At 43.3% G+C, this 25739-nt stretch overlaps 1 protein-coding gene across 2 annotated transcripts in view; it reads right to left on the bottom strand.

Moving 5' to 3' along the window:
• The window catches only part of ABHD2 (abhydrolase domain containing 2, acylglycerol lipase), an 82060-nt gene that overhangs the window by 22879 nt on the left and 33442 nt on the right, over window positions 1-25739 (bottom strand). For both annotated transcript variants that reach the window (XM_068275191.1, XM_068275190.1), the window contains exons 2-4: window positions 12443-12527; window positions 6488-6686; window positions 954-1129 (exon numbers count right to left, since the gene is read on the bottom strand). In XM_068275191.1, the coding sequence (XP_068131292.1) occupies window positions 954-1129; window positions 6488-6681 (370 nt within the window). In that variant the 5' untranslated portion in view covers window positions 6682-6686; window positions 12443-12527. The remainder of the gene's footprint in view (window positions 1-953; window positions 1130-6487; window positions 6687-12442; window positions 12528-25739) is intronic.

Genomic DNA, 25739 nt, shown 5'->3' with positions numbered 1-25739 from the left:
AAGCACATTTTACACTAGGTGGGACAGCACCGGGGGTTCCATCACTCGTCCAGATATCAAATACCATTACCACCGCACACCCGATCAAGCATATCGCCCTACATCTTGCAGAACGACTGATCAATTCATGCGACCAATTTTCAGCCTGAAATTGGTCACATTATAGATTGAGTATGCTCCTGGCGGCACAGATTTTCATCCGATGTGATTATAATACTCAAATCGGTTGGTCAATCGGCCTCCATCTCGCCTGATATATGGCCGCCTTTAGGAAACAATAGCAAAAAGAGCAATGCTCCTTTGTGCTTTCAATTTGACAGGCAAATGGGGTAATGACAAGCGAAGATGGGGCATAAGAATCCACTGCAGTAGGACACTGTTAGGAGTAGTTGTCAACACAAAAAACACTTAGGCCTGGTGCACACCAAAAACCGCTAGCAGATCCGCAAAATGCTAGCAGATTTTGAAACGCTTTTTCTTATTTTTCTGCAGCGTTTCAGCTAGCGTTTTGCGGTTTTGTGTAGCGTTTTTGGTGTAGTAGATTTCATGTATTGTTACAGTAAAGCTGTTACTGAACAGCTACTGTAACAAAAAACGCCTGGCAAACCGCTCTGAAGTGCCGTTTTTCAGAGCGGTTTGCGGTTTTCCTATACTTAACATTGAGGCAGAAACGCATCCGCAATCCAAAATCTGCAGCAGCCCGGGAGTATGCGTTTCTGCAAAACGCCACCCGCTCTGGTGTGCACCAGCCCATTGAAATACATTACCCTAGCGGATCCGCACCCGCAAGCAGATCGCAAACCGCAGCGGAAACGCTCCGGTGTGCACTAGGCCTTAAAAAGAAGCATGCACCCGTAAACTTAAAAACTGTGCCTTGACTCCAGATTACAAGAAAATACAGGCTCCCAAAATAAAGGTGGTAGCCCTAGCAAAGATTACATCGAATCACTAACCTCCAGTGCAGTGCTCAGCTAGAGGCTCAAAGAGGTCAAAGGTTGCTGTAGCCCCATCAGGCATGGTGATGTACTTCCTCAGCCCATATGGATTTGGCGAGCTGACTCTACCCATCTTTCCATATAGCGCTGTTTGGATATGTCCACTTTTTCCCCAGATGAGAGGCGGAATGTACCTACAAATATAAAACCAGAATACAGATAAAATGGCAGAAATATTGGACTGAGTAAATAAAAAGGTACACTGAAGAAACATTTGAAAAAATGCAGTCCTGGATGTGATAATGCAGCAGAGTAGAGAGAGTTACTGTTGCTGCCAACTTACAAATTGTAGGTTGTGTGCAGACATTGGACTTTCATTCAGCAGTGGAATTTTGTGGCGGATTGCTTTGCCCCTGGGAATGGCAGCCAGGTAACCACCAGTTTCTGCTCTCAATAATACATGCAGCTCTGTTCTGTCAACACTACAAGAACTGTTATGGTAGTTGCTACAGACAGTGTCTAGCTCGATTGGAGCAATCACAAATTGTTTTGACTTGCAATAGATAAACAGGTCAGCAGTTTTAGTACTGCTAAGATCCATCTGCCAAGAAGGGGGGAGAGAGTGGCAACTGATGGCACACAACCACCTGAAGTCCAGTTGCTACTGGAAGTTCATTCCACAATATAATTGTCACTTTAGGTGTTGTGGACCGTGTGACTGACATCTAAAGACCATAATGGGAGGAAAAGTGAGCATCTGTGCAGCAATAACCTCACCTCACCAGCTTCTGCTCTCTAAACCTACATTCTCTCCTGTAAGGGCTTGTTTCCACTTGTGCCGCACGCGTCTGCGAGACGAGCAGCGGCACTTCCGGGTCTGCGGGTACGCAGATGAATCGCATCAGCCGTGCCATGCATGGCTATGGGATTCGCAGCCTCCTGCACAACTTCGGATAGAAATGCCGGCCGAATAGCTAGCTCAAGTGATTCAGCCGGCGGCGCTATTACTCCCTATTGGCAGAGTTTCCCGTGCGATCTGCCTGTGGGGAAACTGTGAAATCAGCACGGAAACAGGCCCTTGGTGTGCATCAGCCCTAAGCAGATACTGTTGCTAAAGCAAAACTGTCACTATTATTACAGTGCCTAGAGCAAAGGCACAAATAGCTATTGCACAAAAACCGCCTGCATGCTTCCTGGCAGCATAAAATCTTTGCTGATCTTTAAGTGATCCAGCCTCTTCACCAGCACAGTTAAGCCCAGTGTACTGCTAAAGGGCCAGGCTTAGCTATGGAGCTGGAACACTGGGCTGGTAAACAAGCAGCAAAGACTTGTATGTAAAGGAGAATTGTGGCATGGTGCAAGGGCTGGCCCATCACCAAGTCTCTGTCCCACTGGTTCCCACAGGAAGAAGGAAGTGTACGGGATAAGGAGAGTGGCATCTGAGCACAATGTGTCTCAGGCTGGTGCAGGAAAAAGTAGCTTAGTTCACTTAGAAGGTGGCCCTCATGTGAATCCCAAAACTGAGAAACATATAGCTAAGTATGAAGAGGTTTTGGGGGGGGGGGGGGCAAGATAAACCTGGATCATTCATTGTGACAAACGATTGGACCTCTGGTTGCATTTACTTTCCTACACTTGCACATTTAACAGTATGTAATGGCTAAGAAAAGATATATAGCAGTGGTCCTCAAACTAAGGCCCGCGGGCCGAATGTGGCCCCCTGAGGCTTTTTTACCGGCCCTCACACAAAATATATTATAGATGCGGTCAGCTAAAGCTTTAAATATTGGTGGTCTGCATATAACATGAAGCCAGAAAGCAGTAATTCGCTGATTTCAATCAAATTCCACACCAGGTGACACGATCGTCCAATTACATAGTTATTTGGGTTGTAATTGGACTGCAGGTTAACACCTGCGTATGCTTCACTGTCTGGTGCGCAAAGACTTCTACATTATTTTAAGTATACTCTGGCCCCCCAGCAGTCTGAAGTATGTTGACCCGGCCCTCGACCCAAATCGTTTGGGGTCCCGTGCTTTATAGGCAAGTACTGTATAACGCAGTATCTGCAATCAACCAACATACCAGAATAAGCAATGTGGACTAGTAGGCAAAAACTGTATAAGTAGCTATTCCAAATTGGCAAAATCCGTGTAATGCTTTACAAGCCGCTCACACGGGGCTTTCACTTCCAAGCCTGCTATGTAACATGGCATTTACCCAAGGCTTCAGTCTCCCTTTGCAGAAGCGGATTTGCATATGTTCCGTTCTTGTTGTGAGCAACGTGATCGCAGCTCATGACTACAAGTTTTCTCCCTCTTCTTGCTTTTCAGAAAGGATCAAATGGAGCAGAGGACTTTTAAATTAAAAGCTTAAAATGAAAGCTTTTCAACTAAATAGCTTAGTAGTAAGAGATTAAACTCTTGTAAGCACATGCTACATTTTCAGCACAATCACTTGTCAACAAGCTTTATAAGTAAGCATGCACACCTGAACCAATAATTCTCCTTTCAGATTCTAGGTCTATAGGTGGCCATACACCTGTTGAACTGCCACCAGATCGAGTACATTTGAAATCAGCGCCGGTAGACTTGGGCGCAGGATACAGCGGTATATAGCTGATCCTGCTTCTGCACAAGTCCGGGCCGATTTAATTACTATTCCCCCTCCAGGCCGCCATGGAGAGTGGGGGAATGAAATAATTCGGCTTCCAGCGATTGCTGGAGGCCGAATTATTATGTTTTTACGCAACCTCACTGAGCGCTGCAATAGGAATGATTCCTATTGTATTCTATGGAGGCGCCGGCTGCGCCCAAATCTAGCAGCGCTGAAAAGCACTGCTCCGACCAGATCGACCATCAGATAGATCCCTCTATGCCTGAATCTGATCAGAGAAGGATCTATTGCCTCCCCACACACTGCAGACAGATTTCCATAAGATTTCAGCTTAAAGCAGATCCTAGATGAAAAACAAACTATAACAAGTAACTTGTCTATATATATCTTATCTAAAGTTTAGATGGTTTACACAGCAAATCTAGCTGCAAACAGCTTCAACAGAATATGATTTTTTCTTCCTGAGATACGACAGCGGCCATGTTTTGTTTGTAACATTACACACAGGCAAGCTGATCTGCATCTCCAGCCCTCAGCCTGTGAAAACCTAATTCCCCCTCCTCCCCTCTACCGCTGAAATATCTGGCTAGTAACACCTCCCCCTCCTCCTGCCCAGACTGAGCTCCCATAAGCCCTTGCTACTGTCTGAAAATGCCAAGGCTCTCTGAAAAGCTGTGGGCGAGGCTTGTTTAGTTTATAGGGAATTAGAGTATTAAAACAAAAACAAAAAAGTATTTGGCTTGAGGAATGCCTTATAAACTATATGAAAGGAACATAATTATGCAATGAGTAAAAGTTTACCTCGGATCCACTAACACCTGGGAGGTCCGAAATGCCTTCTGATGACGCCGTGAGAACGGCGAAACATGTAAAGGACGTGCTTGCATGAGACGCCGTCCCCACCCGCAGCACTCCCCGCCGCCTCCGGTACAGGACTTACATGCCTTGGTTCCAGCTGGGCCATACACAGACGCCTGCCCTGCTTGCATCCCTCCGAGCAAGTCCACATCCACACCGGTCTAGGACGGCACGCTCCATACAGCAAATCTACAAGTGTTTTTGGAGACTTTGTTCCGGCTGGTCAGCTGTGTAAGTTTGCAGAGCAGCGGCCCTTGGGCAACTTTCAAACCACGAGTGGACTACTCAAGCTCCTTTCCCAAGATGGTGGAGTGGTGAGATATGATGGTTGCCATTTCCTTGTTTTTGATATGAACTGTTACTAACCATTGCTGCTGCACCTACTTGCATCTTGCATGTGCTGCTTTGCCTCTTAATGCATACTCAACACTACAGTTGGATGGAACTGCATGTTGCTCTCATTTCCCAAGCTTGAAGCAGCCTACTAACTAGACATTTTTTGTCGCCATTAACAACATCCACACTAGGTATTCCTGGCCAGGAGCATGATTGCTGGTATGCGTGGTGAGTGCTAGCGTGCGGGGATGGCCATCTCATGTGGTTTTAATATATGTTTTTCCAGTAACTTGTATGTTTCAATAAACGTTACCTTTTTATAGATCAGTTGTAGGATTTTCAGATTATTTCCGTATATTAGTGAGCACCTGTAGTCTATTAATCGCTCTATTTTTTGTGTAGGTCCGAAATGCAGCCATGCGTCTGTTGGTCACAATCTAATGCTAGGTACACACTGAGATTTTCTGGCAGATTTACTGTCAGATCGATTATTTCCAACACATCTGATCTGATTTCCGATTAAAGTGAACAGAAAACTGTCAAAAAAGTCGATCAAAAATCAGATCGGACAAGTTGGAAATAATCAATCTGACAGTAAATCTGCCAGAAAATCTCATGGTGTATACCTAGCATAACACAATTAATACCGTGCACCTGATCAAACCCTTGCAAACGAGGTTTTCCTGCAGGTCCCGACTGATTCTTTTGACCAATTTCGGTCGAAAATGGATTGACACGAATGATCAGGTAACCATGTTGCTGCATCGATATCTGCCAGATTAGATCATTATGATCAAATTGGCTAGATATTCAAGTGAATTTTTTTGAAATGCATACTCTGATCTCATTGAAAGTAGTTGTTTCACATCTAAAGAACTTTAAGAGGACCTTTATCCCTTTCAGTAGCCGATACCTCCTTTCCCATGAGAAATTTTCACCTTTTCTCAAATAGATCATCAGGGATGTCTATATGGCTGATATTGTGGTTAAACTCCTCCCACAGTGTGAAGTCAGGACCTAGGTCCTGACAGTGTTTTCTGTTTGTGAGCCTTGTTGCATTGTGGGGAAACAACAGCCGTTTCCAACTGCCAAGCAACCAGAATCTCCCTCTCTGCACATGAATATCTATAACAAAAACAGCCTTTTAGCCTATCACATTGTTAGGGTGTGTGGTTATAGATAACGGCAATTGGTGCTGTCTATTTTTTCATGTCTGCCAGTAGTAAAGATGATTATGTGCAGGCACACTGTGGATCAAATAATATGAACAAATTACATGGTGAATATCAATATTTTTTTGATCTTTCCTATTTTTTAACTCCTCACTTTGAAATGTATCGATTTTTTACTTTTTTGCTTTAGTTCTACCCAAAAAGTTCCTCTTTGAGTCATTCCTCAATTGTATCATTTATATATTGTGCCAGCATCATCTGTATCTCTTCATTCTGAGGACCATTCATGGGCCTCAGTAACAACATTGTAATAGAAACATGAAGCATCAGAGAAGAGAGGGCCCTGCCCAGCCTGGTGATTAATGGCAATAGAATGCCTAGATACAGCAAACAAGTCCCAGCTCCAACAGCTTGGAGTGTATTTGCTTACTGCTTAGCTTCCTGAAAATGATTACCGGTAACCATTAAGAACCATTAAAGATTTTTTTAAAGTATGAAATATGGAAAGTGTCTCATTGTTTGCCTAGATGAAAATATAGAGCAGTGAAGCAGAAAAAGCAGGGTACTCACTCTTTGGTCAGCAAGGGACAGGATTTCACCAGGAAGCGAGTAAGAGGGGTGTCTTGGTAAACAAGATCTGGAGGAGCAGTTGGACTTTTCAGGTTCAAGCAGCGCACAATAACGTAGAGAGCAGCAGCGACCGCTGCCAGCTTCATCCCGTCAAAGACGGCGGGCATCTCCGGGCTTTCCAGCATTGCACTCATGTTGACTGTAAACAACAACAAAAGGGATCAATACAATTGGTTTTGAAACAGAATGCATCATTTATTAGTTTGCAGATGCTGTGAGCAAAGGTGGGAGATGCAGCCTCTACAGAAGAAATACATTTCCAGCTAAATAAATCTCAAGTGAACCATTCCCGATACAAACATTTGCGTGTATAACATAACCCTTATTTTGTTAGTAGGGTTAAAAATCTAGGTTTGAAGATTTATCTGTCTCATTGGCATCCAGTTGTTTCTTTATGTTTATTCAGCTCCCATGCAGAGTGGCTTTTTGAAAGCCATATCACTTTCCTGCAGTCAGGAGTGTTTTTTTTTTCAGTCATATAACTTTTCTTGCATCAGGGAGAACTTTGCAGTGGTCTGACTTTATCCAGGAAGCTTGGGATGTATATACAGTGGTGTGAAAAAATATTTGCCCCCTTCCTGATTTCTTATTCTTTTGCATGTTTGTCACACTTAAATGTTTCTGCTCATCAAAAACCATTAACTATTAGTCAAAGATAACATAATTGAACACAAAATGCAGTTTTAAATGATGGTTTTTATTATTTAGTGAGGAAAAAAAACCTCAAAACCTACATGGCCCTGTGTGAAAAAAAATTGCCCCCTGAACATAATAACTGGTTGGGCCACCCTTAGCAGCAATAACTGCAATCAACAGTTTGCGATAACTTGCAACGAGTCTTTTACAGTAGGAATTTTGGCCCACTCATCTTTGCAGAATTGTTGTAATTCAGCTTTATTTGAGGGTTTTCTAGCATGAACCGCCTTTTTAAGGTCATACCACAACATCTCAATAGGATTCAGGTCAGGGCTTTGACTAGGCCACTCCAAAGTCTTCATTTTTGTTTTACTTCAGCCATTCAGAGGTGGATTTGCTGGTGTGTTTTGGTCATTGTCCTGCTGCAGCACCCAAGATCGCTTCAGCTTGAGTTGCCGAACAGATGGCCGGACATTCTCCTTCAGGATTTTTTGGTAGACAGTAGAATTAATGGTTCCATCTATTGCAGCAAGCCTTCCAGGTCCTGAAGCAGCAAAACAACCCCAGACCATCACACTACCACCACCATATTTTACTGTTGGTATGATGTTCTTTTGCTGAAATGCTGTGTTACTTCTACGCCAGATGTAACGGGACACGCACCTTCCAAAAAGTTCAACTTTTGTCTCGTCGGTCCACAAGGTATTTTCCCAAAAGTCTTTGCAATCATTTAGATGTTTTTTTAGCAAAATTGAGACGAGCCTTAATGTTGTTTTTTGCTTAAAAGTGGTTTGCGCCTTGGATATCTGCCATGCAGGCAGTTTTTGCCCAGTCTCTTTCTTATGGTGGAGTCATGGACAATGACCTTAATTGAGGCAAGTGAGGCCTGCAGTTCTTTAGATGTTGTCCTGGGGTCTTTTGTGGCCTCTCGGATGAGTTTTCTCTGCGCTCTTGGGGTAATTTTGGTCGGCTGGCCACTCCTGGGAAGGTTCATCACTGTTCATGTTTTTGCCATTTGTGGATAATGGCTCTCACTGTGGTTCGCTGGAGTCCCATAGCTTTAGAAATGGCTTTATAACCTTTATCAGACTGATAGATCTCAATTACTTTTGTTCTCATTTGTTCCTGAATTTCTTTGGATCTTGGCATGATGTCTAGCTTTTGAGGTGCTTTTGGTCTACTTCTCTGTGTCAGATAGCTCTTATTTAAGTGATTTCTTGATTGAAACAGGTGTGGCCGTAATCAGGCCTGGGGGGTGACTACAGAAATTTAACTCAGGTGTGATAAACCACAGTTAAGTTATTTTTTTAACAGGGGGGGGGGGGGCAATCACTTTTTCACACAGGGCCATGTAGGTTTTGAGTTTTTTTTCTCACTAAATAATAAAAAACCATCATTAAAAACTGCATTTTGTGTTCAATTATGTTATCTTTGACTAATAGTTAACGGTTTTTGATGAGCAGAAACATTTAAGTGTGACAAACAAGGCAAGGCAAAAGAATAAGAAATCAGGAAGGGGGCAAATAGTTTTTCACACCACTGTACATACAGAGTTATTAAAGCACTTACAGAGAAAGATAAAGTAGCAACACAAGCAATCTAAAGGTGACAATTAACAATATGATTCTTCGGATAATAAATTCTCAGATTCGTAATATCGATCCGTTTTTTGGATCTGATCAAATTGGATGGATAACAGCTATCCTTCTGTTAGTGGGCCCAAACAATCGTTTCTGATGGATCAAAGAATCATATCGTTGATGATCACCTTAAGCGGGATTGGTAGTGTATCTTCTCGTGTTGATCTCATCATGCTACTGGTCACTTTAGGTACGCTTCAGTTTTTGACCTATAAAGCTCATAATAGTATTTACATCTTTTTGACATTCTCCTATATGCAACACACAGCAGAAGCAGTAAGACTGACAAAGTGTGAAAACTATGCTCTTTACCTTCAGCACAAACTTTTCTGTCCAAACAGCCTCCACCAAAACAAACATCTTAATTTCATTACCTACGTCACGGGACAAATATGAAAGTCACATACTTAAACTGTCTGAGCTGAGTGCTTCCAATCTGGAACTTGGCACTACCCTTATTGCATTCCTGACTCTGGGGAAATGCATACTGAATAAAACCCATGATGGGTTAGATACTCCCTCCTGAATGTCCAGATGCTGCTCAATGTCCTTTGTATCCCCGTTCCCCATATTCCTCTTACAACCCGAGCCTTCCAGAAGTTCATCCAAGCAGCGCAGAGTGATTTTTAACTGCGCAAGCCCAAGTTTGGTACTGCATATGTGCAGTGAAAGAAGGAGCTTGTGTATGAGTGCATACACTAGAACTTACACCTAACAATTCTAAGTCACACAGCACTGCTTGGGGGAAATTCCTGGAAAGTATTCGACTGAAGGCTCTAGTCACATACTTTCCTGACTGGGCACAGGGAACGGGAGGGACCCCTAAGACAACAAGCAGCATCAGGAGACTCAGGAGGCGGTAACCTAGCCCATCATGGGGCTTCATTCTTCCCTGCCAGAGTCAGGGGAACTTTAAGCATTCATTTGCTCAGGGCTGTGGAGTCGGAGTCGTGGAGTCGGAGTCGTGGAGTCGGGCAATTTTGGGTGCCTGGAGTCGGAGTCGGGAAAAAATGCACCGACTCCGACTCCTAATGAATTTGTAACTGTAATTAAAATAGAAAATATGATAAAATGTTCAATTTTCAGATAATAGTCATTAAACATAATGTATATATACAGTATATATACAGTAATAGCTGTGCTTAGTCCACAAAAATGAAATAAACCAATCAAAATTAGTTACTTGTGCTGCTTCAATAAAGCAGTCCCCATATTTTTAAGGTCAGATATACATATCTGATTGTGACTGTATATATGATGTGTACACAGGAATCTCTTATATATACACTAAATAACATCTATGCTGTAAGAATAAAGCCTGATGTGTAGCTGTGTCACTAATAGAGATGGTCAACGAGATGGAAATAATTCTGCATTGATGCTGATTTATGCAAATGTATGCACTCCCTTTGCTGATGAAATCAAATAATGTGATATGTTATTAAAATTTGGTTTGGTGACTACAAATTAAAGGGTAACTGAGACGGATGAAAAGTAAAGTTTTATACATACCTGGGGCTTCCTCCAGCCCCCTTCAGGCTAATCAGTCCCTCGCTGTCCTCCACCACCCGGATCTTCTGCTATGAGTCCTGGTAATTCAGCCAGTCAGCGCTGTCCGGCCACATGCCGCTCCCACAGCCAGGAACATTCTGCACCTGCGCAATAGTGCTGCACAGGTGTAGTATTCTCCTGGCGGCGGAGTGTGTGCATGCGCACTACGCCCGACTGGCTCAAGTACCTGGACTCATAGCAGAAGATCCAGGTGGTGGAGGAGGACAACGAGGGACTGATTATCCTGAAGGCGCCTGGAGGAAGCCCCAGGTATGTATAAAACTTTAATTTCATCTGTCTCAGGTTTACTTTGTTACACAGTAGTACTATACTCTACATATGCACTCCCCACAGAGCTGCAGGGAATCCACTGAGAATGCTGTGCACATTGAACACAGAGGTGTTGTCTGTTTACAATCTCCTCATTCCCCTGCAGAGTACCTGCACATCATTCTTACATGTACCCACACTTACATTGCCTAGGACCTGATAGATGTTCTTTGTTCCGGTTTGTACCTTTTACAAGTACTCTTACCAAGGACTAGTTTTAGTCTAAAGGGAATAAATATAGTAGTCTACATATCCTTCTCACTTCAGTTGTCTTGTAAAATTCCTAAGCGTTGGCAGTTAAGAGACGAATTTCATGTTACATACTTTTAACCAACAAAATTGTAATATGCAAATTAGAGGAGTCGGAGTCGTGGAGTCGGAGTCGGTGGAATCCTAAACTGAGGAGTCGGAGGATTTTTGGACCGACTCCACAGCCCTGCATTTGCTCCTATCACAATGCTATGTCAGATTGGCAAGCTAACTGTATACCAGCAACTGTGGTGTACATTTACAGATCTAAACAAAAGGCAGCCAGGGCATTCGCAGGGGAACTAAATCATGAATGCACAATAACCACACTACTCATCACGGTCAATTTGGCAAAGCTGGTAGATACAGTGTAGTAGACTAGGAGCAGACACTTGGTTCCACCTTCATCAAAAAAACACAAGGACGCCAGAGACCTAAAACATCTGCCTTATGAAAGCACATATTGTAAGTGAAAATGGCAACAGGCATTGTTTTATGGGAAAATACTGAGTGATGTAAACATTTATTTTGCATTACATTTGTACCTTTCAACTTACAGCAAAACTTTACAGGCTGACTTATTGTTAAATAGCTACCTACAAATAGCAAATATCTTTTAATTCCTTGTATATTCATTCCCACTAATGCCCTAATAGCACACAACATGCCAATGCCCCCACCAACACTATTATCAAGTGGTAAAACACTACATATTCTGCAAGGCTGAATAGGGCAACATTTAAATGTGCTCTGTCACAGCATTTTACAAGACAAGGAACAATTCTGATCTTAGTAATTGCAGAGCAGATAGAGTGGCTTTAGAAATTATAGTCAAATACCAGCAGAACTACTGTCAACCCCAAGTGCATGTCACATAGACAAGGCAAAGACCCCATGAAAGCTTGTTCCACACCAAATCAAGAGGGATTTGTAAGAAAACTAATCACACGGTCGGTGGGGGGAGGGGGGGCATTACATCGGAACGGGTGGGATGCAAGACCACTGGAAATTGATGTGCTATATTTGCTATCGATTCTTTTCAAAAACAAACCGATCATTTTGGAACATTGGGTGGAAATCTATAAGTGTGTGGCCAGCTTAAAGAGAGATAGACTAAAGTAAAGCTCTGATACTTACCCAGGGCTTCTTCCTGACCCATAAATAAGGCCCACGCCATCCTCCCGTGGTCTGCCGTTCAGCCGTGGTGAGCCCCAGTAACAGGCTCAGTCGATGCCAGTCTGGGTATACTGCGCACGCGCAGACCTCCCACGCATGGGCAGTAGTCCCTGACTGACGTCACTGAGCCTGTTACCAGGGCTCACCGCGGCTGTACGGCAGAGCACGGGAGGATGGCGTGGGACTTAGACGTGTTTATGGGGCGGGAGGAAGCCCCGGGTAAGTATCAGAGCTTTAATTTAGTCCATCTTTGAGTCTCTTTAACAACAATGCATTAGAATTCTGGAACTGCATAGGTGTGCAGGACCCATACCAGCTGTTGAAGATCTCTTGCAGAGTGTGTTCTATAGGAATTCACTCGATAGGATTTCAGGCTCACAGTGGCAAGGTCAGTTTTCCTATGGAAAAAAAGAAAGAGAGAAGTGTATTAGCAGTGGCATTACTATATTTCCTTAGCCAGAGAAGATCTGTCAAAATGATTGGTCTATGGAGCCGGCTACCATCTGGGAGGTCACAGGCATCCCACAAATGAGAGCTCATTACTAAAATAGACATAATTACAGAGTATATAAAATAGAAAAGGTGCAGAAAAGCATTGCAAAAGTATAATTGGAACAGAAGTACATATTTAAGTTATAAACCTTGATTCTATGACATCTAAAAGCCAATTTATACAGAGCAGTACATAAAACTGGAGCAAACAGATAGTTGCTCAGATCAACTGATCGTGATCACTCCAGTTAGTAAAGGAAAAAAAGGAATCTGAGTGGTTGCCCTGGGCTACTGCATAGCTTTGACTTTGTTCTCTTTGCAGGACATGGGTTCACTTTTCCTACATACTACACATTCAATACACTTCTTTCTGCCAGGTCTACTAATACAATTTGTACTTGTTTTATAAATACCATATTCAAAAGATTTTAGTGGAAAAAGGCAAATAAAGTCTCATTTGCAGAATAATAAAAGGAACCACTCTACTCTGAGCTAATGCTGCAATGCCCATAGCGACAGCCAAGGGCTTGGCGATCCGGCATCCAAACATTTTGGAATAATGGAAGAAATTGGCCTACAGAAGCCATAAAACTACTTTATGGAGAGGCCAAAGTCTCTAAAAGCTTACGTTTCAGAACTACTACAGACCTTAGTTATAGCTTACACCGACACCAGGCTCACATCACTCGAGCTAGTGTCCCACATCAACCATTCCAAAGCCAGACAACAATCATTTGCAGCCTTCCTCAGGGCTGGGGAGTCGGTTCAAAAATCATCAGACGCCTCAGTTTATGAAACCTCCAACTCGAGATACCCAATATTGCTCCAATTCCTCAACGCAGAGTCCTTAGTCTAATTCTTATCAGGACTGTGGAGTTTGTAAAAAAATCATCCGACTCTGACGCCTCAGTTCATTGAGACCACCGACTCAGATTTCAAGTACCCAAAATTGCTCCAACTCCTCAACTCCACAGCCCTGCTTCCTCTTCATACAGCATACTTTTCCAAATGCCACAAACTTCCTACTGACTTGTTTAAATCCATGCTTATGAACGCAAAGTGAATAAAAGAGAAATCCAGCATTGTACTTTAGAACTGGTGTTGGATAAAGCACATATGAAAAAACATTTTGCACAGCTGCTAAGCCCTGAAAAAAAGCAATACAAGTCCGCAAACACCTTTCTGCTGTATCGTCTATTGTGACTGCTTGCTTCCTAAAACTCAACAAGAGTAAAACATTATTACTCTTGTTAAGTTATTTTTCACTGTCTATAGCCAGTTCTCAACCTGATGCAATAAGTGTCAATAACAACCCTATAATCTCAATAACTTAAGCACACTAGGAGTGCTATTTGACTCTTCTCTCTCATTTATTCAGCATTTTTGCTCTCTGCCACCGGTCATGTGAAATTTAAAAACAGTTCATATAAACTAAACTCTGCTCTACAATTTTTGTCTCGCTCTTCCCTGCCAAGCTCTTCACTGGCTACCAAATAACCAGAGGGGTTTAGTCTACAAAGCTCCTCACAATTTTTCTCCTCCCTACATTTACTCACAAGTCTCCAGATACCATCACAACCTCCACTCTGTGCACAACTTACCTCTGTTCTCCACTTGAATTACTTTATCATATTTATGTGTATAGAACTTCTCACAAGCCTCTCTCTCTTCTAGAATGTCCTTCTACAATACATCCGTCCTCCTCCAACCCTCAAAGCTCCCCCTTAAAAACTAATCCTTTTAGACAAGCATAGAGTCTAAAGGGGCCCATACACCTAACGATTTTCCCGCCGATATACAGCAGGTTCGATCACTGATCGAATCTGCTGTGAAATCGTTGCGCAAACGATTGATTTCTATCTGAAATCAATCGTTCCCATCGAGCCATCCGTGCAGAAGATTTTTCTTGATCGCTGGCGGGTCAGGGGTGCGTCGATAGCAGCGTTCAAATGCCTGACGCAATACAGCGGCAATACATTACCTGCTCCGGCTGGCGCGAGTCCCCAGTGTCACCGCTGCTCCGTCTCCGCGCTGGGCTCCGAGTCCAGCAGGCTTGACTTCTTCCTGTCCCGGCAGGAAATGTAAACAGTAGAGCGCCCTCTACTGTTTAAACTTCCCCGGACAGAAAGAAGTGAAGCCAGCCGGTCCGGAACCCAGCGGAGAAGAAGACATCGGTGACAGCGAGGACTCGCCCCGGCCGGAGCAGGTAATGTATGCGAGGGGGGGGGGGAGCAGCGGCAGCACCACCACAGATTGTGATCGATTTCATGCTGAAATCGATTCACAATCTGTTTGCAGTAAAGGCAGCCATACGATCCCTCTCTGATCAGATTCGATCAGAGAGGGATCTATCTGTTGGTCGAATCTGATGGCAAATCGACCAGTGTATGGCCACCTTTACCTAGACCATTAATTTCAGCCTCTGACCAACCTCTGTTTCCTACAGAATATAAGAAAAACCTCAACGCTCTGGATACAAGCTATGCATTGTCTTACTTCTTGCCTCCTTCCTTCCTTTAGATTGTAAGCTTGCAATGGTAGGGTGCACGCCCTTTTATTCCCTGCAGCTTGCCGTGTTCATTTTGTTAGTCACAATATATTAGTCACAGTGATATTTATGCTGTCTAACAACTATATTATTTACCATTGTCTGTATTATGTCATTTTTTTGTTTGTTTTACTTTGTACAGTCACGGAAGATGGAAGAGAAGCTTTCCCCTCACCAAAGTTAATGCTACGTTCACACAGTGCAACTTCCCAGCAGATCGACGGGTCCGAGTTTGGAGATGTACACACGATGCAATTTCCCATCAAATTACCAGTCAATCTGACTGGAAATTGCATTGTGCAGTGTTCTCCTCAGGCTCTTTTAGCCAGGTGCTCCACCCGGCTAGTTTTGGTGAGCACCCGGCTGTCATCTCTTCTGAGTTGTGCAGAGAAGCGCCGGCCCAGTATTCCCTCATCTTGCCCCACCCGGCTACTTTTCCATGCCACCCGGCTGGAAAAAAAATTCTGAGGAGAACACGGTTGTGTGTACCTAGAATAAAAACAAGCAATGATCTAAGAGCAGCTATACTGCTCTCATGGCAGAGTGATTGTTGACATACATTCAGTAGTATGCCTAGAAACTCCTGCATGCATGAGCTTGGTGTACTCTTCATCTGAGCAGGGCTGTGGAGTCGGAGTTGGAGTCGGAGTCGAGGAGTCGGGGCAATTTTGGGCACCCGGAGTCGGAGTTGGAGTTTCAGAAACTGAGGAGTCAGAGTCGGGAGTCAGAGTCGCATGATTTTTGTACAAAATCCACAGCCCTGTTAAGTATTAGACTAAGGAGTCGGAGTCGAGGAGTCGGAGTCTGAGCAATTTTGGGTAACCGGAGTCGGAGTTGGAGTCGTGGTTTCAGAAACTGAGGAGTAGGAGAGGGAAGATTTTTGTACCGACTCCACAGCCCTGCATCTGAGTGCAGTGGCTGTTGTCCTCCAACACAGAAAATCTATGTTTGACAATCGTAGCTCTTTGTGACTCATGGTTTCAACGGATCAGATTCTATCACAGAGGGATCTATCTGTTGGTCGATGGTGGCAATGAAGCATTGTATGACAGCCTTTATTCAGACACTACTGCAGCCAAATAGCTCAGCAGGGCTGCCAAGCAACTGGTATTGTTTAAAAGGAAATAAATATGGCAGCTTTTATGTCCCTCTCACTACAGTTGTCCTTTACACCCTCTAGTAACTTGGAAACCACTATATTATTTAAGCTATTGATTTTATGTTGTGTTTAATGCTTTAGACATAATAAAATTTGAGTTTCATCCCACTTTTACTGTAATGACCTTTTAGGGTATAGAACATACACGGTTAATTCACAATGTAGGCAATTGACATAACCTATTCACATAGATTTAGTTTATAATTACCTGCAGCTAAATGGATTTACATCAGGAAAACATAAGCATATTTTCCTCAGTAGGTTTTGCAGGGCTTTGTGGTAAATTTACATGTATAAATATGAATGAAGACAGAAATATGAATTGTTCTGACAAGCTACTCACTGCCAGCAGCAATGGCTTTAAACTGTTTGTCATTCAAGCCTGCATGCAAGAAAGGATTTAAAACATTGATGAGTGGCAATGATACTGACAGTTAACCACTTAAAGAGGAACTTCAGCCTAAACAAAAATACGGTCATGAAGTTACATTAGTTATGTTAATTAAAATAGATTAATTAGGTAATATAACGTCTTACCCACCGTTTTAAAAGAACAGGCAAATGTTTGTGATTTGATGGGGGCAGCCATCTTTTTGGTTGAAAGGAGGTGACAGGGAGCATGAGACACAGTTCCAAATGTCCTGTGTCCTAATCACCCCTCAGTTGCTAGGCAGCGAAAACAACAACATCTAAAATCCAGCATTGCACAGCATCAGGGGAAAAACGCCCAGGCAGTTTTATGGGGTGGAGCTTGGCTTCTAAGCAGCCTAAAAATTAGGCTTTGGTAAGAAAAACAATGTTCTGATGCTGTGAAACTGTTAAGAAACACCAAGCCTTTTCAGTACCGTTGAGCAGATTTTTAGTCTAGAGGTTCACTTTAATCTGAGGAATACATTAGTTGTAAAATTCTGGCAATAACAGAACAAAAAAACAAGTTGAAATGAGAACTAGAACAACTATAATTAACAGGTATTTTCACACACTGACTACTTGAATTCCCAGTACTAGCATGCACACACTGCAAAACACTCATGTTGTGGTGATCTCATGGGACTGGTGTTTAACTCTGTAAAGGCAAAAATACACAGTACTAGCTGAAATGTTTCAAACTGTACAATGTTAATCCGCATGGAAAGGGCTTTTTTTGTGTGCCAGTCTTGCTCCAATTGAGTTATTAGCATCATTATACAGATCTTTGCCACAAGGTGCACTAAAGTCGCAAACATGCTAGAAGTTCCCTCAGCTGGGGTGGCCGTTTGGAGCCACAAACCTAGCATGTGAACATCTGCACCACTCCCTTCCCCGGCGGTTTAACCCCTTCCCGACCTAACGCCGATAGGCGTCGGGAAGGTGGCAGCCCCAGGAACAGCTAACGCCGAAAGGCAGCAAGTCCTGGCGCTGGGTTTTGCAGGGGATCGTGCGCGCATCCCCGCTTGAGAGATGGAGCTCTGCTCCGTCATCAGTCTTTCAGCGGTGATCACTACTAGCAGACTGTTAGACAGTTAAAGCGCCATCTATTTACATTGTATAGTGCTGCGATCTACAGCAGCGCTGTACAGGGGACAGCCGTGTCACTCGGCTGTCCCCTAAAGGCTCCAATCACAATGCCCTCTCATAGGCTGATGCCTATGAGGGAGGATCGTCCTGATTGACTGGCAGGGGGAGGGAGGGGAATAATAAAAATAAATACAAAAGTAGAGAAATGTATTTAAATACAAACAAATTAAAAAAAATAATAATAAAATTGCAGCAGCAATCAGAGCCCACCAACATAAAGCTCTATTGGAAGGGGGCAGGGGGGTTAAATCGGTTTGTGTGCTGCGTTGTATGGCTCTGCAGCAAGCTATTAAAGCTGCAGACCTCTAAATTGTAAAAAAAATAGCCTGGTCACTAGGAGAGTTTAAACCTGTGGTCCTGAACTGGTTAAAGATCTGGAACGAGAGTTCCTTAAAGGGAACCTAAACTGAGAAGGATATGGTTTTTTCCTTTTAAAATAATACCAGTTGCCCGACTCTCCTGCTGATCCTGTGTCTCTAATATTTTTAGCCACAGCCCCTCAAGTATGCAGATCAGGTGCTCTGACTGAAGTCAGACTGGATTAGCTGCATGCTTCTTTCAGGTGTGTGATTCAGCCTCTACTGCAGCTAAAGAGATCTGCCGGACTGATAAGCAACTGGTCCCTCTCATTTCCCTTTACATGACCATGATGAAATAGCACAAGGCTCCCCTCCATACCCTGCATGAAGCTGCTGCATCCTGCACCAACATCCCTTCTCTTTTCTTCATAGAAACTTTAGCCAAGCAACACATCTGTATAACGACTGTCCCAAGAACTATTGCTCTAATGCTTGGGTCCTATCCCTGTGGCTGACAGGTATTGCATAGGTGTAAGCACATTAAAGAAAATGCAAGGTGAAAATAAAGGTTGCATACTTACCTCAGAAGTGGGAAGCTTCTGGATGGTCCAGAAGATTACTGTATCCTCCTGCCGCCCACTGTTCTAGCACAGGTCCCTTTATACTTATTAAACAAAAACTTGTCAAATAGGTTTGATCTGGCTGTAGAAGCACACCTCTGAACTAAATATGTGCGAGTAAGGTCTGGAAAAGGTCAGGAAAAAAGCTGCAAATCAGCGGCTTCATTCTACTGCAGTGTTCTCCCCAGAAAATTTCTCCAGCCGGGTGGCATGGAAAAAAGTAGCCGGGTGGGGCGATGGGACAGAATGCAGGGCTGCCGCTTCTCTGCTTACAGCAGAGGAGGAGATGAGCAGATGACAGTCGGGTGCTCACCAAAACTAGCTGGGTGGAGCACTCGGCTAAAAGAGCCTGGGGAGAACACTGTACTGAGCATGTACAGACTTGTGCATGCCCAGTCCAGGAATGTGGTCAGAAGGTGAAGAGGCACCCTGTGCTGGAACAACTGGCTCTATGAGGATCTAGGAAGCCTCTGCAACATCCATAGGCTTCCAACTACTGAGGCAAGGTACTTCAAAACCATACACACACCAAATTATTCAGACCATAACTTACACTGATATGACAGAAACAGCTGTCTGTAAACTGGATTATACAACTCTGTAAAATTAAAGAAACACAGGTGTGCTGTAAACCCGTGTTTACTGGAGTAAAAACGAAGGGTTTGCATATTCCCTTCGCTATCCTCAGGTGATGCATGAACATTCTGTCAAGCATAATGTACAAGCTCTTGTATTTCTGGTTCACTTATCAGACAGAGGACATCTGGTCATGTGTCCAGACAAATGAAAAAGAAAGTTATCAGCCAAGCCAACTATTTCTGTGTCTATGCCTGGTTTACACCCTGCAAGCAAAATATCAGTGATGATGCCTACTGTATGTATAATCGAAAGAGGTGTTCTCAGAAATACTTTATTGGGTATAAATTGTACACAGCCAGGAAGTGTACGCCTGCAATGAACCACTCCAGTGACACCGGCAGACAGTACTGCTGCACGCTGTTAAGGAAGGCCACTAGCTGTTCTTGCTTATTAAATATCATTGTTAAATATAAATACCTGGTAATGGCTTCTGCCAATAAACTGGATTCACAAATACCTGTGGTGTTGTATTAATAGACAGCCAAAAAAAGAACATTGTCAAAAGCAATATGCCCGGATATCTTCTGGCGCGGAGCCTGGCTTTTCACAGCTACCTACACTGCTGAACTATGCTGTATAACTAAGTGTATGCTGTATAACTTTACAGTATACAAATAATATAGTACTCTAAAAACCAGGGACTTTTAAACTTAAAGGGAATGTCCAAGCAAAATAAAAAAAATGAGTTTCACTTACCTGGGGCTTCTACCAGCCCCATGCAGCCATCCTGTGCCCTCGTAGTCACTCACTGCTGCTCCAATCCCCCGCTGGCAGCTTGCCGACCTCGGAGGTCGGCGGGCCGCATTGCGTACATTTTAGCTAGTGCAGGAACATTGACACATACATTTTTACGCATTACTGGTTCAATGCGTACAAATTTCCGCATTGAACCAGTAACGCGTAAAAATGTATGTGTTAATGTTCCTGCACTAGCTAGAAAGCGTAAAAATGTACGCAATGCGTCCCGCCGACCTCCGAGGTCGGCAAGCTGCCAGCAGGGGAATGGAGCAGCAGTGAGTGACTACGAGGGCACAGGATGGCTGCATGGGGCTGGTAGAAGCCCCAGGTAAGTGAAACTCATTTTTTTTATTTTGCTTGAACCTTCCCTTTAAAGAGACAAAGTATTCCTACCAGGGAACAAGCAAGAAATGTTGAGGGAATGGGTACTCAAAGTATAGCGCAAGCAGTGGCATCCTTTCGGAGATGTCTTCATTTGGGGAAAGAGGGTATATCTAAATATTGCTGTATATTAGTATGTAACCCTGCCCTGCCAGTGATGCTTAGCCTAGGCTAAGATGTCACAAAGCCTTTCCTCCCAGGGAATTCTGGCAGACTAGGCGTTTCTGCTTACTTCAGAATACACAACAAACATGCATTCTGCAGTGATGCACCTTGCCATCAAGTTATGGTCAGTAAAGTTATTTTTTAACTACATTCATTTAAGTCTGCTAGTGACCTATCCATTTACTAAATTCTAAATGTAAAGGTTCCAAAGTTATCATTACTGGGTCTTTGACTTTTTGCACTATACCAGATTCTCTCCTCCCTAGGTTTATATGGTTTAGGTCTTACATGCTCTGTTGGTTTCCCTTCTACGTCATTCAAGGGATTTAAACACAGTACAAGTCCAGCTCTCTTTTCCCCTCTATAGCTATGGTCTTTGCCAACTCATTACCTCAGTGGGCTTTGAATATCACGTGTATGTGGGATACAACCTACAGTAAATTTCTTACTGCTGCAACCCATTAGATTGTAAGCTCGCAAGGGCAGGGTCATCCTCCTAATGTTTACTGTTTTTGTAACAATATTTGTGCTGCTTGGAACTCTGCTGTACATTTGTTAGTTGTATCTATGTTCCCCTTGTCGTCTTATTGTGCTTTGAAAAGCGCTGCGGAATATGTTGGTGCTATATAAATTAAATAAAAAAAAAAAAAAAAAAGTTACCAGTAACTCCCATTTCTTAAGATTATTAGGAATTCTGTTAGACTAATCCATCTCTTCTTTGATGATCATTATGATTTGATAGATTATAATATGAGGGTCATGCAGAAAGTTTTCAGATATCGGCCACACAAGGTATTCTGTGTCAGGTAAATTCATCTCTGCCTGCACCGCTTATCACATGACTGCAGAACACCAGTAACTGTTTGCTCAGCAGCATGAATCCCCCCCCCCCCCAATTCCTCCAACTCATAGGTGAAGAGTGTCATGCTATTTCAACAAGGGGATTCAAATATTTGTAAAAATATTCATGCTACAAATAAGCCAAGGGGAAAAAGTTGACTTTTACTTATTCAGGCTTCTCCCAGACCCCTGTAGTCTTTGAGGTGCCTTGGGGTCCTCTGGGTCACCCCTGTTTCTTCACTGTCACCTTAGCTTAAGTCCATAACCTGGCTGGGTGGCCCACTATGGTGCATGCACTGTCCCCTTAGCTCAGGTTTCCTTTAAAAGCCAACTCCAGACAAAATGCTTACAGAGTTTCCATACATCAACCCTTTCTGTCAAAGCTTCCGCAGCTAAAGCAAGCTTTAAAAAAATGTGGTACTGTTTTAATGGCAGATGGACCCCAAGCTGTCCAGACTAAAGGGGCAAACACGAGTTTATTTATCTAAAACATATTAAAACCTAACTTTTAATAGATTTGATCAATATGCCTGTCTCTGCAAATATCTCAGTACTATTCTGGTTAGTGGAATTAGGAATCCCAGAAAACCATGCATAGCCTTTATTTGGCTCGGATTAGCAATATGGTCTACCCCTTTTCCCCAGACTGATATAACAACTTTATGACACACACACACACACACACACACACACACACACACACACACACACACACACACACACACACACACACACACACACACACACACACACACACACACACACACACACACACACACACACACACACACACACACACACACACTACCCCACAATAACCAACATGTTTCACACCTTTAAAGTAGGGGCTTCATCAGGGGCAAATATAAAAGTGCAAGGTGCAACCAGTGTCAATGCATAAAGTGAAACATCAAGAAAAGTAAAAACAGAGTTACAAATCTGCAGAATAGACTCACAGCTATATAAGGGGGCAAGGCTCAGGAACATAGCCTGCAGCTCTTGAAAAGCAATCTGCAAGTACTGCTTGCAAGGAACCACTGACCAGGTGCCTTAAAAGGTGATGCATTTAGCATGCTCTTCTAAAAGAAAGCAAAAAAACAGATACAAACAAGCTCTGCTGCATGGAACTAGGAGAGCATCTATGAAACTATCCATAGTATATGTCATCTCTAAAATATACAGAGATCACTGTCAATTTTGCCTCTCCCCAGGCTGTGAAGGATGGTTACACAAAACATGTTGTCCTCTGTTAGTAAATGTTATCATAAAGTCAAACATCCCAAGTTCACTGAGAGAATGTAAACGTACAGAAGATGGTATAAACAGCTGATTAGCCTGAGGCAACCAAGGTTATTTCAGTAGCCCTTGAATCTCCCTAGGACTCCGAGTAGACAGAAGTGATCAATTTGTTGTTGTACAAGTGTAACTATGGAAAAATGTGAAACAGTACAAAATGTCACCCTGAAGGAGAGTCAATGGAGTCAGGCATTCCAACGAGCAACTTGTCGATTTGCCATTTCTTGCAGTACATTTAAAATACAACCACAGAAAAGAGAGATGAAAAGACAACAACGCTTAGCTAGATAGATATCTCATACACCACTTCCAGCTGCAACTAACCTCTTGCTTTAATTCACATTTGGTCTTGGCTAGGGATGGTCAATTACCGGTACATGTGAATTATGCTGACTTGAGGCAAATGTATGCAGCTTGAATATGGCAGTAGCAGCTGCACGTGATTACGGTAGTTCATTTTAAATCTTCATAAATTTGCATCATTATTAGGAGCCCAGTGACCATCCTTAGTCCTGGCATATGTGCACCAGTGGAGCGGAAATCAAACACTGCAGTTAAGTACAGTTTGAAAAGTGACTAAACAAACTAACAAACAGCGCCATAACCAAATGAGCATCCAGGAAGCGTTGAGGTTCCTTGATTTTCTACTACTTGTTAAATATGCCAAAATGAACGGCACCAACAACTGTCCCAGATGTTCCTTTATCTCGGGGCTCCATTTCTCTGATACTTCCTCCTTAAAGCGGACCCAAACCAAACATCTTTTCAATTTAAAATATTTAATTTCACCACTCTGACACATACAAAGATAAATAAACACTCCTTCAAGCCTATGAGCATTTCAGTGCATGCTTTTCACCCTTCTCTTTTCATAACTAGGGTTATGCAGGTGGCAGCCATTACTTCTGAGCTTAGTAGGAGGTTTTAGATTATGGTTGTGCTTGTCATCAGCTACCCTCCCTCACAGGGGCGTCGTCTATGTGAAATCTCACACAAGCTGAGATCACCTCCCCTGTGACATCATCAGTAGCACAGTGTGTTTTTTTTTTTTTTTTTTTTTTTTTTATCTCCTCCACCAGTCTGCCGGATTCTGTCCCAGCAATATGAAAGGAAGAGAGGGGTTCCTCCAATAAATGTAAAATATTTTATATTTGTCATCATGCAGCTGAGAAAAGGCTGCTATTTATTATTATAAGTTAGAAAATAGATTTTATTTCTGAAGTCTTGTATTTTTAATTTGGGTCCACTTTAAAGCTCTGACAAAGGAGGTATCTGACGTGGAATTTGACGTGGAGTAGAGTCAAGAGAGTTAACACTCAACTGCCCCACCTATACCCCTTGATATATAAAGGTCTTGAGCCGAAGCATTTGGAAAAGCAATCGAAATTCGACCGCTCATCCCTAGTCTTAACCTCTAGCAGATTGCGTCACGCCGATGGACATGGCCGCGGCAGCAGCCCCAGTACCGCCTAACGCAAATCGGCGTAAGGTCCAGTGGGCCTGTTTTGCAGGAGATTACATCCCTGCTTGAATGACAGAGCTCAGCTCCGTCATCAGCCTCCCATCGGCGATCACCGCTAGAAGACTGTTAGACGTCTAATTAGTCTGTACAGAGCTGTGATCCATGGCAGCGCTGTACTGGGGACAGCCATGTGACACGGCTGTCCCCCTGTTGGAGACAGAACAACAACAACAAATAACATTTGTAAAGCGCTTTTCTCCCGTGGGACTCAAAGCGCATAAGCATGGCTCCGACCATCGTGGTACAGAGGAAGAATTTTATAAATCTGGAAATGCCAGGCTAAACAGGTGGCTTTTCAGTCTGGATTTGAATAGCTCCAGGGATGGTGCTGTCTTTACTGGATGTGGTAGGGAGTTCCAAAGAGTAGGGGCAGCATGACAGAAGGCTCTGTCTCCAGATTTTTTGAGGTGCACTCTGGGAGTGACCAAGTTTATAGAACTTGCTGATCAGAGGTTGTGAGAGGTGTGGTGCAGCTTCAGCAAGTCCTTCATGTATCCAGGGCCCAGATTGTGCAGGGATTTGAATGTCAGCAGTCCAATCTTGAAGAGTATTCTCCATTCTACTGGTAGCCAGTGCAGTGAGCGAAGGATCGGTGTAATGTGACAGTGGCGGGGCTGGTTTGTTAGCAATCTGGCAGCAGCATTCTGCACTAATTGCAGGCGACGCAGGTCCTTTTTGGGGAGGCCAGCATAAAGGGCATTGCAGTAGTCCAGCCGTGATGTGATGAAGGCGTGGACTAGGGTTTGAAGATCCTCTGGGGGAATCAGATGTTTAATCTTTGCAATGTTCTTCAGATGAAAGAAGGAAGATTTAACTACAGATGAAATTTGGTTTCTGAAACTCAATTCCCCATCGTTTAGTACGCCAAGGCTGCACACAAGGTTGGAGCTGTTTATGTCTGAATTCCCAATCCTGATTGGTGTTGCTTTAGGATAGAGCTGTTTTGATGGCGAGCACTGGCTTTGGACAAACAGGACCTCAGTTTTGTCAGCATTCAGTTTCAACCAGTTATCATTCATCCATGCCTGAAGCTCAGCTAAGCAAGAGTTTATTTTTGGGGTAGGGTCTGTTCCACCAGGTTTGAAGGACAGGTATAGCTGTTTGTCATCGGCGTAGCAGTGGTACGTCAGGCCATGTCGTTGGATAAGTGTACCGATTGGCAACATGTAGATTGCAAACAGCAGAGGGGATAGGATTGATCCTTGTGGCACTCCGAATTGTAGAGGTGCAGGTTTGGACATTATAGGTCCTAGGGATACTCTCTGTGTTCTGTCAGTCAGGAATGATCTGAACCACTGGAGGACTGATCCACTGATGCCACAGTACTCCTGCAGTCTGTTAAGCAGGATTTTAT

The sequence above is a fragment of the Hyperolius riggenbachi genome, chromosome 3 (genome assembly GCF_040937935.1).
Source record: "Hyperolius riggenbachi isolate aHypRig1 chromosome 3, aHypRig1.pri, whole genome shotgun sequence".
NCBI classification, from domain to species: Eukaryota; Metazoa; Chordata; class Amphibia; order Anura; family Hyperoliidae; genus Hyperolius; species Hyperolius riggenbachi.
The sequence above is the reverse complement of the archived record's forward strand: the minus strand, read 5'-3'. Positions and strand labels throughout refer to the sequence as shown.